At 34.9% G+C, this 16,028-nt stretch overlaps 1 protein-coding gene across 4 annotated transcripts in view; it reads left to right on the top strand.

The window, feature by feature from the left end:
- The window catches only part of LOC135134348 (hemicentin-1), a 718,216-nt gene that overhangs the window by 309,087 nt on the left and 393,101 nt on the right, over positions 1-16,028 (top strand). For 3 of the 4 annotated variants that reach the window (XM_064062996.1, XM_064062994.1, XM_064062997.1), the window contains one exon: positions 8,590-8,731. In XM_064062996.1, coding sequence (XP_063919066.1) covers positions 8,590-8,731 — 142 coding nt within the window. The remainder of the gene's footprint in view (positions 1-8,589; positions 8,732-16,028) is intronic. The other variant, XM_064062995.1, reaches the window with a different exon arrangement.

Genomic DNA, 16,028 nt, shown 5'->3' with positions numbered 1-16,028 from the left:
GCGGTACATTAACATGCTAAACATAAATGTGTAATAGGCATGTTCCTTTTTGTAAATTATTTGTGATTGTTTTAAAATGTATTTTCAGTAACATAGTATTCTGGTCGTCAATGTAATTTTTTTTCACACAATTAATAGCAGACATTGACGTTGACGACCAGAATTTTTTGCTCGCGACGGTATGTTTTAAAATATGAAATATTTTAAATTTGTCTGATGAAGTGATGATTATTTAAAATAGTATCTTTTGTTGTAATTTTCAACAAAAATTTTATTTAAAATAAAGTCATTGACGAAAATATATATGTAGGTATTTTGAAATTTTCATAAATTTTTTCAATATGACCAGTTAAATTTACATTCGGTTTATGTGGTGGCTAATCCAATCTTTATATTTGAACTTCATTGACGTAAAAATTCATCCCAGCGGCATGGGGACCTGCGTTGTTGTGTATTAACACGAATCTAAATACTCCATACTTTTGTCCATGGTTGTATGTTTTGGTGTACTTACATCGGTATCACAGTTTTCGCTTTTCAAGACTGTTAAAATTCAGAAAAGCCACATTTTATGGGAAGTTAATTTCAAACGCCCTAAATACACAAGATACGTTTTTTCATTATGAAATACGAAAAGCAACTGATTTCAAAAGTTTCGTAAAAGTGTTCCCATCCGCGGTCATGAATAACTAATTGATGCCTACATATTCGCAAGTACTTTGTCTTTGTTTTCTTTTGTATCTAGAATTTATAGTACCGTGTGATTTTTTTTTTATTTCTGCTCTAGTTGGCGAAGTTAAAGTATAATTGGCTATGACCTTCACCACTGCAAATTTTACTGCGTTTCTGCTCTAGGTTATACCCATCCACAACGTTCTAGGTTTTACAACATTTTCACTACACCACTTTATATATTTATTTGTTTAAAGATGGATTCTACATCTCATTCTTTGAGAAGTTTGATGATAAAAGATTTTTCAGTTACTGCAGTAATTTATACTAAAAATTTGTAGTAGGAACGAATGACAAGTAAGGTAATACACCAAACTTGAAATATTCTTCTCCTCATTTCCTCTAAATGATTAATTTACATTTAATGTGTAGGAGTAAATGTGTGTTAACTAACAACATATCAGTTTTAATGTAATTAGGGAAAACTAAGTGCTTCGAGAGCAGATTCACAGGTAAAGTTTCAAATACCATGTTATAGCAGTTAATAAGTACTACGTCAAAATAGTATTTTATCACTATTTTTAATTTTAACGGGCCATGAAATGTTTTCATTAGTTGCTGGAAATGTTTGCAATTCTCGATAATGTCGATTCATACATATACTCGCACTTCAACTTCAGATGTCACGTCAATTTTAACTAGTATCAAATCATCAAAAAGAGTATGAAACTATAACGACAGTTTTTTTTTAACTCTTGCATAATAAATAATATAATCAATTTTATTACACAAAGGATAACAATTAACTCCTAAGCCTTTTAGAAAATTTCGGGTTTCCCAATCGATATGGTCATTGTTGGTTGTAACGCCTTGTTAATTTGAGCTGGGTTAAGAAGTTTGAGGCCTTTCCATCTTCCTGAATACTAAATATCGGTGTTAACCAGTTCAAAAGCAACATGAAACCTGCAAAACAAATAAATTAAATTTTGTATTGATTTGGGTAATTCTTGTTTGTATAAAATATTCTGCTAATGAATTCTGTATTTGTAGCTTATGTAACTGAAACCATTAATGTCACATCTACTAGTTCCTACAACTTTAACATGGTAGTTTCTATAAATCACCAAATTTGTGTTTGCTACAAACTTAAGGTGTCATTCTAAAATATCTTAGCCTTTTCTGTTGTCTTTCCTGACAATTCCGCGTCTTCTTTTATCGGAAAGACCCTTATTTCCCTTCGTTTTACTCTACGTGAGTTCCGCCGACGAAAGAACCTCTTCACTGTCTTTACAATTAACGTTATTTTAGTATCACTTGTCACCTTTTATTGGCAGGTATTTGATTTGTACCTGCCTATAATATGACCCTGAAGCTGTTTTGATTCTGCATTTGCTGTTTGCGCGTATTCTTTAATGCATCAATAGCACATGGAAACTTAGTCTTGGATTTAGTAAATGAAAGCAAGTTTAAATTTTTGATAAGAAGACTGTTTTCATGTTTATCGACTTTCTAGCGAGCTTAAGCTTCATTTATTAATATAGTTACGATTGCAAACACTTTTATTATTCAGTTTATCCTTCCCCGTCCCGCCCCGTCGCTTTTTCCGATAACTCCTCCGGCGTCTTCTGTCAGTACAAAAAGCAGCTTCAGCCCGGAATTTTAATTGAAATTGTTTGGGTCAGCGGTATCCCGTCGCATCCCGTTTTTCCCGTTTCCGTGTGTGTGCGTATGTAAAAAAATGTGTCGGCAATAAATTTCATCCATTTCCAAATCTTTTCCTTTATATACACACGAGAGATTCCGGCGGCCGTTAAAAAGCTCCGCTGTTAAGTTTCCATCGGAATATAGGCAAACAAAATAGAAAAGCCATAAAAGCGCGGGTGTGATGTTCCATAAAGTACCGTCATGGAGTGCGGAGGGGGTGTTTGGAAGAAATTTCAGATATCATAAACTGGCCGAGAGTCGTATGGGCTGGCCGCAGAATTGCGTATTTTTACTACGCCAACCGGTCGATGGATATTTTGCCTGTTTTATATTCGAACGGGGCCCTATTGAAATTCGACTCGAGTTGTTTGGAGGTTAAACCTGAATATTTCCGAGACTTAGGAGGGTCCGACTCGCACAAGGATTTAAATGTGGGGCCATTGATGGAAAAATGATAACATGCATGAGGGGAGAATTAAATTTTATTGCCGTTTGCACTACATAAAGGCGGCGAGAAAATTTTCGAAAAATGCCTGCGAACAGTCTTGTGTTTCAAAGTAGTGTCTAAACAAGATATTATCCATCTAGATTATCATGCAAATTAGCACGTGAGAAAAAACCCGATTAACAACCTCTGAAATTTATTGTTAAAAGAGGTAACACGCCGTTGTTAAATTCCCCACAAACGAAAAAGAATCCTATCGAAATAAATAAACGTATGTCCGATGTTTACGTCAGTTTGCCATCCTTTAAAACTATCAAGCCTTGGGCTAAACAATTCAAGTGGGGAAGAGAAGCCTTAGAAAACTATCTACGTACTGCTCGAAAGTATTCAGAAAGTGAAACAAATTATTCTGGAAAATAGATGATTCAAACTTCATATAGTAGATGGAAGCTTGCCGATTAATAAGGAACGGATGTTGACTGTCGACCATTATCATTTAGGCATGCCTAAAGTAAATGTCACAGGTTCTCATTTGATTTGACAAACAACGTCATCATTGTAATCCAGAAAACAAACAAGAATCGATACAGTGAAAACACAATGGATCTCCGACAGCAAAAAATTTAAATTACAAAAGTCTGCGCATAAAAACAAGATTACGGTTTTTTGGGACTCAGGCAGAGAAAATAGAATTTTGACCACATCAGATTACAGAGACAGGAAAATATTATGCTGATATCTTGATTAAACTAGAATTAGCACAGCAGTAACAGTGTAAGAAAAAAAGAAAGGCTCATTCGCCATCGTTTCTGAAAGGTTGTTATATTACTGTATGTATACACAAACTACAAGTACAAAAGTATATCATTTTATAAAATTTGGATCGCGTTTGCTAAAAATAAAAATTCTAAGCGACGTCATCAAATTTTTGGCGGGGATGATTAGACAAATTTTCTTTTACCATCTACTCGATGTTTCTAACACATAAAAATTTGACAACAATCGATCTAGTAGTTTCGAAGATTGTCTGTCTAATAAACATCGACACACACGACAGAGGACAGAGGGACGACAGACGAACTAAAACGCGAAACCTACATTTTCGTATTATAGGGGTCATAAAACGTCGAGAAAACCTAAAATTAGCCATTCTTCTAGTGGGATCCTGTTACTTTCTTTAGCTTACAGTCGGGAACAAAAAAATGTATATTGAAAAATGACCAAAAATTGTTGTTTTATTTGAAGTTCCTTATAGTTAGGTACATTTTTTTATCAGCTAGTCGTATTAGCTCTGTGGTAAAAACTGACAGAGAGATTTTTTTTTGGTTTGATATTTCAATATGTTCGAGTTATCGCAATGGTTTCACAAAATTGTGCCATTCATAGCTTAAAAAAATGATTACCCTCTTCACCTATTGATAAAAATCTATTCATATACCTAGCTCTGTATCCTAGCCCGAGTAATTGGAAGCAGTTTTATATTATTCCTTTACATAAAACTATGGCATTATTGCCATTATTCCAACTTTATCCAGAGGATTGAAGTAAATTATTAATGAGCCACTTGTCAGAATTGTATCACTCGGTCAGCACGAGTTCCTCCTTGGTAGAAGTACAGCAATTATCTTTGCTGGCTGTATCGAATATATGATAGTTGCTTTCGTGAACGACTTCCAGATTGATTCGAGTAAATTATACCCTTTTATTAAGTATTTCGGCGTCAATGGTCAAATACAGGCTTGGGCTTCCTTTTATGACACCAAGCGTCTCCAAATAGTTTGAATAAAGACTCGCGGTTACTATTTTGGTCCCACTTTAAAATATGTATTCGTATTCATAAATGATTTGGTTTGATCAGCTAACTTCTTCACCTATTGCTAACTGTGATGATCTAATAATTTTCTCTAATGTTAGCAGCTAAGTAAACCTTCTTGGTTTACAAATTACATTTAATGTAGCCTAGGGCTGGTGTGCTAATATCAGCATGATGTTAAACTCTGAAAAATGCAAACGAATAATTTTCTCTTGGAAAAAGTGCACCACATTCTGCTGTAATCAGCTCATAGAGCAAGTTAACGAAATTAATTAGAGTATGAAATTTTATGAACCGAAAAAAGGAACATGTATAATTCCTAGTACAACGCAAACAAAGAGAACACAGAATTAACGCATCCACAGGAAATCGTTAAAATGCATTTGCAAACACTTTTTCAAACATTCTTACAAAGAAGACAGCGGTATCATTTGCACCTGATAGTGTTAATTACACATTCTTTTTATAGTCCTTATTACCAATTAATCAGGAAGATTTAATTTTAAAAATGTGTGATACCTACTTTGTTGATTCGAGACTGCAGAAAATGTTTATATTTATATTCAAAACGGGCAACCATCAACTCTCTACCAATTATACTTGTATCAACAAATACGTTAAAACTGTGTGACTTTTTACATTTCTACCATCACGCATACGTCAGCAGTGCAAACGAAGCATCACGGCCAACTAGAGAAGAAATTTAAAAAATCACCAGATATTTACAAACTTTATTCTTATTTTATCATCACATCAACATGGATTCGCAAAAGACAGACTTTCTCAAAGGCTTTTGATTTTGTATTCCACACGATATTTTACTTCTTAAGCTAAATGATTTTGCTTTCTCATTAACTCTCCTACAGTTAATAGAGTCTTATATTAACAATTGCATTAATTACGTATTTTAAAATGGACTGAAATTTTTCCTCCTTTTTATCCAACTTTGGAGTTTCGCGGTAGGTTAAACCGTATATCGCTGCTATTTTATTAATGTATAAATTATTATAATAGGTACGTATAAAAATTAATTATGCTTAACGACTTCAATTTCATCTTGATCTGCTTAATTACACAATAGTGATAATCTTCTCTATATATATTGCGACGAAATTCCGGTGACGGTCCGGGATCTGGCCGATAACGTGTGGTGGCGACGTACTTGGGTGCCAAGCTTTGGGTCGACTAGTATCGCTGATGTCAGAAACACGTCTGGCCGACCAAGCTTATGCGGCGACCTTCACGCCGCCGGGGGTGGCGCCTTCGGTCAGGAGCGGCGGTTGCTCGGGCGCCAGCTCCCTCGAAGAGGGAGCGCCGGGGTGCTCTAAAGCCGGAGACACGGAATTCAGGTGGTGAGCGCCCGCGAAAACACGAGAATAATAAATAAAACGGCAAGGATATTTTATAACAAATAGGGGTTATTCCCTGCCACCAGCTACACGGTCTAAAATAATAAATCTTACGGCTAATATTAAACTAAACAATTACAAAACGGTTTTCCAAAAAAAGAATTAAACGTCCGGCACGGTCGTTCCTCCTAGGCGGCGACTTCCCTTAGGACGGGCTCCTCCTGGCCCTGGGGGCGGCGACCTTGAGACCTGGAAATCGCGCGAAGACGGCACGGCGATCCGGGAGGGGAGCGCGATGACGGTAACGACGCGTGCACGACGGTTTCGACTTCTGACGGGAATAAAAAAAACCCGGTGACCCTGACACGGTTTCTCGCTGGGGGGGCGGCGATTCGAAAACCGGTACTAAGATGGGCAGACCACACCAAAGGATACTTACGGTGGTCGGAGGGTCGAACTGCTCACTTCCCTTCAATACTCAAAAACTCAACAGCCACAGCACTTCCTTCGCTTCGTTACAATAAAAGGCAATGTCCCGACTGACCTATCAATGCCCCGCCCAAATCGCTAATGCTAGAAAGTTAAAATTTGGAAAGAATGTTCATTTTATACTGGAGGCATCGTTTAAGAAGGGATTTCTCGAAATTCATCCCTTAAGGTGTTTAAAAAGGGGTGATAAAATTTGTATAAGTCCAATATGTCTACTGTAAAATTTACATTGTTACGTGAAACCTGGTACATTTTAATTCTCTTCAATACAAATAAGAAAATACGTATTTAAGCATTTTCAGAGATTCGACCCTAAAGGGGTGAAAAGTGGTGTCTAAGTTTGGACGGCTAAGTTGGTATATGAACCATATTTCGACTATAAATTGAAATTTTTACTTGAAACTTGGTGTTAATGTTCTTCAACACAAATAATGAAACTCGACTTTAAGCATTTTCTAAAATTCAACCCCTAAGGAAATGAAATGTTGAGGCTAATAAGTTTGTATGGGAAAAATATTTCTATTGAAAATTTAAATTTTTACGTGAATCTTGGTATTAATGCTCTTCAATACAAATAATGGAACACGGATTTAAGCATTTTCCGAGATTCAATCCCAAAGGGAGTGAAAATTGGTGGCGAAGTTTGTATAGGAAAAATATTTCTACTGTAAATTTAATTTTTTATGGAGAACTTGGTATTAATACGAAACATGTATTACGGGGAACTTGGTAGGTATTAAAACTCTTCAACACAAATAATGAAACACGTATTTCAGATTGTTTCGAGATTCCACTCCTAAGAAAATGAAAGGGGGTGACAAAGTTTTTATGAGCAAAAATTATTTATGTCGATTTTTACTCGAAATTGTATTAATACCCTTCAACGCATTTTTTACTTGAATGTTGATGATAATGGTCTTCAACACAACGAATCGTCTACGTGAGCAAAGCCGCAGGCGAACAGCTAGTAATAATATATTCATATTAAACAAAAGAAAATATTTGTATATTTCGTTCATTCGCTAAAGTTACACCCACACTGATCAAATAACCGATGTTGTTAGTGTAGTAAACTCAGTTGATTTAGGAGATAATTTTTCGCTATTGTCGGTTAATGGGTTTGTAAAATTTTACTAGGTACAAGTCAACTGAGTTTACTATAAATTATTGGATTTGTAACGAATGTAAAAATTTTGTCACAATCAAGGTATTTTTAAGACCATATTGACCATTGTATTGAGGGGGCCGATTCCTGGGCGAAATTCTGATATTAGAATATTACTTCAACGACATTATATAGATCTCGTTCTTTCGAGGAAATATTCAAAGTGCGAACTTGTTACATGTAGAATCGATTTTAAAGACATATGGGCCAAGCTGTCTTAGAGTATGCACCGATATCCTCAACGTGTCTTTGTGCAAATAAATATATTTTAGATATTTCTCAATAATAGTTTTAAATTATCTTCGAGGATTTGAATCCTTTTTGTATTGTGTAGTCAACTGAATATCCATATTTTTGTTATATCTACAGTTTTCCTGTTTTACAGTAATTTACAGCATTTGTATGAATATGTAGTTTAACCGAGCTTAACCATGAATTTTTCCCACTTGTAACATAAATAGCTCTTTCTGTACCAGTAAGAACACAACGAGACAATATTATAGTTTAATTACTGAATTACCTTACCCAAAATTTGCAGTCGTTTAGTACGAAAATCCTGTTTCAGTGTTGAAAATGTATTTTTTAGCAAAATAGTATCAATTAGCAACCACACTATTCATGCCTGTCGATCGATTTAAATATTTTTAATTAAAGCACTGATAAACTGCGTACATTTGCGGCGTAAATTATTCTGCTGAACGTATCTGAAATATTTTCCCAATTATCCACTAAACAAACAGCTGTGTTTGAGTTTTAATTAAACCGAAAAAATAGTAAACATACTGTATTGTACATTGTTACAATAGGTACTGAAAAAATCTGTTTTAAACAAAACCACAAAACCATTTGACGCCTTATAGAATATGTTGGTGTTTTCGAGTTAAAGTTTCGCACCAATTAGAAAACTTCAATCGACAAAATTTTGATTAAGTTTTGTAACTTTCCGTTTTGGTTTCAGTGGTTGTGACTCAAGACATTGAAGCCGTCGAGGGAAAAAGTGTTAGTTTGCCGTGTGATGTGACACCCCCCAACAACTATGACAAAGTGTACATGGTTTTCTGGTTCCAACAAGGCTCCGGCTTCCCCATTTACAGGTAAATTTTTCAACTAAAATAACATTATAATATCACAGCCAAAATCGCGGCGAGGCGATAACGTAATTTTCCTAAAACGCTTAACACGCACGAGTCATAAAATTGACATAAATATTGTGATATATGGCACAAATTAGTGATATTTCGTAAGAATTTCGTATTAGTTTTAATATATTCAAAAGCTGATTCTGTGAGTCGGGCAAAGCAGCTACAAAAATCGCTAGTTTCGGAATTAAATCTACATTACAAGTACGAAAAGAAGAAATTAATAACACGTGCCGTGGTAATATAATGCTGTGAAAATTTCAAACGAAAAAGTCGTTATAATGCGCGTACGACATGCGAAGAAATACCGTGGGAATAAAATAGAATATATGGGAAAAGGCGTCATTAGCAAACACAATAAAATATTGCTTACGTTTTTTATTGCTGACATATAAATCGTAAAAAGCATTTTTTAAGGTCTTGTTCGCACGCAATTAATCAGATTTATCTTGTTTCACTGTGTTTACAAAACTCACTCCCGAATTAAATCAAGTTGTATTTACCTACAAAAAAATCAATTTAATTTTTCTAATGGCTGCGTTGTCTCGTTAAGCTCGATTGACGTCAATATTTCAAGTATATGAATAAAATTTACCTCGATATCCAATGTTTTCTTTCGAAGGGAAATCATCCGTGACTAAGAAATTAAACGAGCAGCATAACAATATCGTTGTTGTGGGCTGCTGAGGCATAAAAGTATTAAAAAGTCGGAATGCGAAATTTTAATACCCTTGTTTTTAAATTTTAAGTTATATAAAGAATTAGTGCTGTAGACCACCATTTTCAGTTGTTTTGCATCGAAAACAAAATTAAAAAATGCGCTGAAACATAATATTGAAAACAGAGAATTAGCAAAATAAGCAAGAATGTATTAACCGTGTGTGGAACAGCGTGCAATTAAATGTAAATAAATTTGTAATTACAGCTAATGAAATGAACTATAATGTATACAAATGTTTCACTGAAAAATGAATAAAGTTTTAATAAAACACTGTTTAACCTCCATTTGGAGATAAGTGTACTCGTACGATCCATCAACAATGTTAATAAATTTTCGGTTCCGAGTTACGATGAAATGCTTATTATCTATCTAATACTATTAAACGAGCAAAGTTTGTATATATATATATATATATATATAATGGGTTTCTCGAAAACGGCTCTAACGATTTCGATGAAATTTACAGGTTAGGGGTTTTTTGGGTCAAAAAATCGATTGATCATAGTTTTAACTTCTGAAAATTACAGCTTCATGCATTTTCAGCAATTTTCAGGCAGTGAATTATATTTGTTGCTAGGCAACTTCAGATGACACTACACGAACACGAGATCGTTTTATAAGAGAAGTTTGGGTGACAGTCTGACAGTACGTTTGACGTACCTTTTTATCTTCAATTGTACGTACCGAAACATACTCCACTGTATAGAAGACGTTAAAATTCACCTTCTGAGGTGAGAAAATTTACCGAAAACTAAAGAGTGAGCGGATAAAAGGCACACGAAAGTGCGTTGAATTGAGATTATTTTGTCAAGCATTCATTTCAGAGGTTTCGCGGTCGGAGTCAATGTGTGATCGTTTTCCGGGATGGGACCGTGTTATTTGAGTTTTTGGGCTCAACGTTTCGCACACTTTCGTAAGTGGCATCTTCGGGAGCAGGGTTGAGATTGAGAAATTAGGAATAACGCAAAAGAGCACGGTAACTCAGTATGATAACCACACCAGAGGCGAAACTCTTCTGGCAGTAAGAATGTAGTTGTGACCTTTTCCTAGAGTCGAGAGAGAGAACTAGGAAAAAAAAAGAACGACAGATAGAAAACTTGGGTAACAAATGAGATTGTAATAAATGTCAAACAATAATTCCAGTTTTCTGTTCTTTAATCTCTACATGTCACTTATCACTGTTTAAAACAAAGACTGCTTATGGAATTTCTTTTTTAATGTGTATTTTTAATTAGCGCGTCTACTTCAAAATGCATACTATACGCATATTTATCTGTCCTAATCTGATCTAATACTACCAAACGAGCCGAGTGAAGCTCGGTCAACCAGATATTATACTATTATATATGACGTATTACAAAGGATGTGTGCAGGAAGAGTTCTTCGTGTCCATTTACAGTCAAGTTTTGATATTTTTTTGCGCCCCCAGATAACAATCTAAGTTAATTAAAGTTATTTGTGGCTGATGACCAGAAATTTCATATGGATTATTGAAATTATATTCCATCATTTCTATCATATGTGACGTCCTGTATGGTTGCCTGGAACCTGAATTATTGATTCTTGTCGAACAGTATAAACCAAAATCGGATAGTTTCAGTTTTCATTTTGTGTTTAAATCCGAACTACTCGACTAGAACATATGTAAACCATACTTATTCTTATTGTTTTGGATCGATCTTTTTTGCAGGTTCGCGTCCACATTTTTGTTTAGACCGGTGTAATATCCAGGAGTTGACAGCTCTGAAAATTCTAATTAAAAATGTATATAATTTATTCTTCTTTCACATGCAGTCTGACAGATTTCACTTGCTGAAATATAACTTCAAATCACGTGATAGCGGAAATTTAGAATTACTTCTTAATAGGTTTTCACTGTTATAGACCCGGTTGGATAGATGTCAAACGCTTAGACCATCACAGTAGGCGATTTTTTTTTATGAGATTTGTTCCTAGATGTTTCCTACTTACGTACTCAATAGACACGAGTTTTATGTCTTTAGGATACGTGAACATTTTTGACAAATTCCACTACAGTTCCACAACGGCTTCGTCTTTGTGGGTTTGTAAACATTTAAATTTTAGCCACTTTGAAATTCCATGATGTTTCTTTATTCTGATACTTGTTTCAGATTATAGACAAAAATAAAATGAATGAAACGTCCGACTCTCAACCACATTGCACGTACACAAAGACGAATATGTTCAGAGGCTCGAGAAACACTTTTAGTTAACTGAGTAGAAATACCTGGTTCTGACAACTGTTTTGAGTCGTAAATAATTTGCGAATTCAATTTAAATACTGATAGTTTTAATCAATTATTCAAGCGTATAATGCACAATTCGGTGTTAATGTACTTACTATTCTTAACTAGTAATTGTTAGAAAATTATTTAAAGATCTTTCAACATAACATAAAAAGCACTTTGGCTCAAAATACGGTCCCACTTTTAAAAATTGCACTACAAGTTTCTTTTCTTAAACGTTGTATTTTATTGGTAGCATAAATTAAAAATTGAAATGTTTCGTCTCACCTCACCATATATGAAATATCAGCACATCTAAAAATAAAAAGTCTGGAATGCCACACTAGTTGTCACGAACACAAATGCATTCAAAAATAAATTTAAATAAAAACATCAAAATCAACAACGTAAAACATAAAATCAATGTTCCAGAGAGCTAGCGAAAATTGCATTTGCAACACATATATCCACTTTATCCAAAAACAATAACATTCATAATTCGTAATGCAGCTGTCAAGTCATTCAAGATAGAATTTGAAATTTCACATGACATCAATGACCGCAATAATGACATCACTTTGCCAAACCGCATATCAAATTGTAAAATAAAACCGCGTCGCATCAACGTTCAGCACCACGAGAGAACAAAGTCATTATGCCATGCAAACGCGTCGGTTTCAAAACACATTTCATTCCTGAGTATCGTTTCTATAATTGCTACCGTGAGTAATGTACTGTGGTGGATTATTGCAGTTCAAAAATAAAACAAATTTTATTGATACTTTAAACAGTGACGTCAAACGAGTTCAACGCCAAACCGCCAAGCATTAGAAAAATTAAATTGGTTTTTTGTACGCAAGCACAATTTGATTTGATTCGAGAGTGAACTTTGTAAACAGAACGAAACAAGGTAAATCTGGTTCGTTGGACGGAGTAACAGTTTAAAAGATGCTTTTCATAGATAGAATTTAATGTCTTTGTAGGGGATGAAAAATATATATGTGGTATTCATGTCTGTCACATAGTTTGATTTTTTCAGTATTGATAGTTGTATATCTTTGTATATGTTACAGTTAAAACCCGTTTTCACACAAGTGAGGGGGAATCGACTCCCTTGAGCGGGGCGTCATTTGCCGAATTAAGTCTTACCTTAGCAAGTACTAGCCCTGCCCACCCACCCTTTACTTTCAGTCTTATCTTACCAAGTACTATCCCCGCCCACCCGCCCCCTATTTTCTCAGGCGATATCATTTTCCAAAATAAGACTTGTGTTAGCAAGTACTAGCCCCGCCCACTTTATTTTCTCAGAGGGTAGTACTTGCTTAATTGCTTGGGACTAAATACTATCAATCAACTCAATATTTCAAATACGTGAAGCTCGACTTCAAACACAGGAGATTTAATCTGACTGACTCCCTCGGTGGTCTTTCCTTTGTAGAATGTATTTGCATATTTATTAAAATGTTCCTGGCTTACGTTCGAAATGTACGAGTATATTATTATTTGATTGTTTAGCTTCACTGGATACGATTTTAGAACAACTACTAAAACTTGGGAAAGAAGAGATTTCGTGTAGCAAAATTTGTTGTGATAATTTGGTACCACATCTTACAACTAAAGAGCCTCCAAAATTATTTTTTTATTTAACAATTAATGCCCACTCTATTTCGGTCAACTTATTATTTTTAGGATGTAGTTATAAATCTACTGTGTGTCTCAATTTAAGTGGCAACACTTAATTATTAATTATCTGTTGTTAAGCCGATCTGAGTTTTGAAAGTATATAATTTCACCTTCAAGACCAGATAAGTTTGTGCACCAAATTTTCGAAACCTGAATATTTTGCTTCACATTGAAAATATGAAGAAATTTTATTATGACCAATTATTTTGGCTCCTGTCGTTTGTATAATTAACTCAATGAGTTAGTTATTATTTCCTGAGCGTGTGCTAAGGAAATATAGTAAACGAGTCCATCAGACGAATAGCCACTTCTATGTTTTCCCGACGTTTCATGACCCCCAGAAACGAAAAAAGGAGTCTCCCGTTTCCGTTTGTCTGTCTGTGTGGAGTCTATGTCAATTTTTATTAGACACGTAGTCTCCGAAAGTACGGGACCGACTGTTGTCAGATTTTGTATGCATACTACGAATATCATACTCAACAAAAACATTTTTTTTTGTAAAGTAATTATGAAACAAACCAAGACGAATTCATAAACCATGAGTTTAAGAGTATTTTATTTTATAAAATTTAGATAACCTTACTAAGCAAAATGATGTGGGGATGTCATTAGAAAACTAAAGGTTAGAGTTTTACCATCTACACGATACTGCTAACATACACCCAAAATTTGACAAAAATCGGTCGATAAAATAGACACAGACGGAAACGCGAAGCCTATTTTTTCGTACTCGAGAAAACATGAAAGTAGTCATTCGCCAGATGGTCCCTATTAGAGTACATCCCTGGCTTACATTCGAAAAGTAAAAATGAAGACATTTATTTATAAAAAATGTAGGAATTTTATACTGTATTACAAAAGAATATTATCTGTAGTAGCTTTGGGCGCATTTTAAAATTGATATTTTCTAATGAAATGTAATAAAATGGGGTTTTAAGATACATTGTAACACTGATTTAGCTGTGAACCTCACGAGTTGACTTTTTAATTTCAAAATTTATATGGAATTTATTAATGACATATGCTTTCTTTCCATGGTAAAGCATTAACCTGTCCCCGTAATTAATTTTTTATTCTTAGCGTAAAATATTCAATGTTTCCTATTTAAAAAATGAAGCATTCTACGAACCACGAAAAGAAAAACGCCCTGACATTTTTAGATTTTTCTATTTGATCGATTGTTAAAACTATTATGTTGGCCACACTAACGCGTTCATTGTCCGGCTGACAGCTACATAACTGTCAAGTAGTTATAATGGCAACATCATTATTTTAAAAATAATGTCATAGCTTACTATCCTTCTTTTTTTCTCGATCATATGGTACTATGTTTATGCTTTTATTGTTGTCCAGAGTTGGTTTTGTGTTTTTTTAAAGGCGAAGAATTATTTTTACAATTAAGTTTTTGTTCAGTTTACATATAATAGTAGTAAATGGTATTATTTACTAAATAGGTTTTGCTGACCTCATCTCATGATCTAAATAAACTCATTTGTTAAATCCGGTTCTTTGTTCCATCCGTCTTATGTACAACTAGTATTCGCAGGGGATTAATTACCTAAAAACTTGAGCTACAATTTGTACTGCTGCGTTCTAACCTACTTGACTAATCGGCAGTAAATAAAAACCGCAAAACCCCCGCCCATACAGCCTGAACAACAACCATGAATGTATGAATAGGATTTGCATTTCGTTAATTTTGCGCCGTTAAAATCATCTGTATATTCTCTTCATTCAGAAATCGTTAATGCGACAAACGTAAGCCCTATTCCGAACGAAAGCTTATCTTTCCACCTTTGTGCCGTTTCCCCCCAAATGAAACGAACTTGTCACGTTGCGAGTAGTTAGAGAAAGCATCTCTCTCTGACATTTGATATTTAGAAGAACTCGACAAACAAGTGGGACGAGCGTCAGACTCGTTAAAATAAATAGCGGCCAACATAAGAGTAAAATTGAGTCTAGCCAGTGCATGGAAAATGAAACCCACTTTTTGTTCTCGTCCGCATAATAGGACTAAGATAATGGCGTATCTATTTGATATAAGAGCGCGTATTTCTGTCCCTGCGAGACCCATAAACACTCACTTGGTACCGACGATCGTTTATACGTGTTTGTGGAAATAGGTTAGGTACGGGTATCATCTACACCAGACCATTACACGCTACGCGATTTCATAATACAACCAAATAGACACGTGGAAATTGCTTGGCGTGCTACCGCGATTAAACCCATACATGCACGACAACCCTAAACGACATTTCGGCGGAATTTATAAATAAGAGAGGAAATTGAAGGCGCTTTATCTTTTTTTGAAAGTGAGAACGACATAAATCCACTTCATCGGGGCAACTGGAGCGGGGAATGTGGAGCGAAAGCCGCTTGTAAGCCGGGGGTGGGTATTTCGGAAAAATAGGAGACGGAGATGCTGCATGGGGAAGATTGAGAGGTGCGTAGATATACTGTTCTCAGGCTTCGGAAAAATTATCTCAGTAGTAACTCAGAATATCCGAAACTTAACCATTTACAGCTTCATTTTGCGTGTATCGTGAAAAAGTAAGTCGAGTGTGATTGAATACTTAAGGAAGCAATAACGCATTACATT

This window comes from Zophobas morio, unplaced genomic scaffold (assembly GCF_036711695.1).
Source record: "Zophobas morio isolate AGI-343-1 ecotype UQ-CSIRO unplaced genomic scaffold, CSIRO_AGI_Zmor_V1 ptg000023l, whole genome shotgun sequence".
In the NCBI taxonomy this organism is placed as follows: domain Eukaryota; kingdom Metazoa; phylum Arthropoda; class Insecta; order Coleoptera; family Tenebrionidae; genus Zophobas; species Zophobas morio.
The sequence above is the reverse complement of the archived record's forward strand: the minus strand, read 5'-3'. Positions and strand labels throughout refer to the sequence as shown.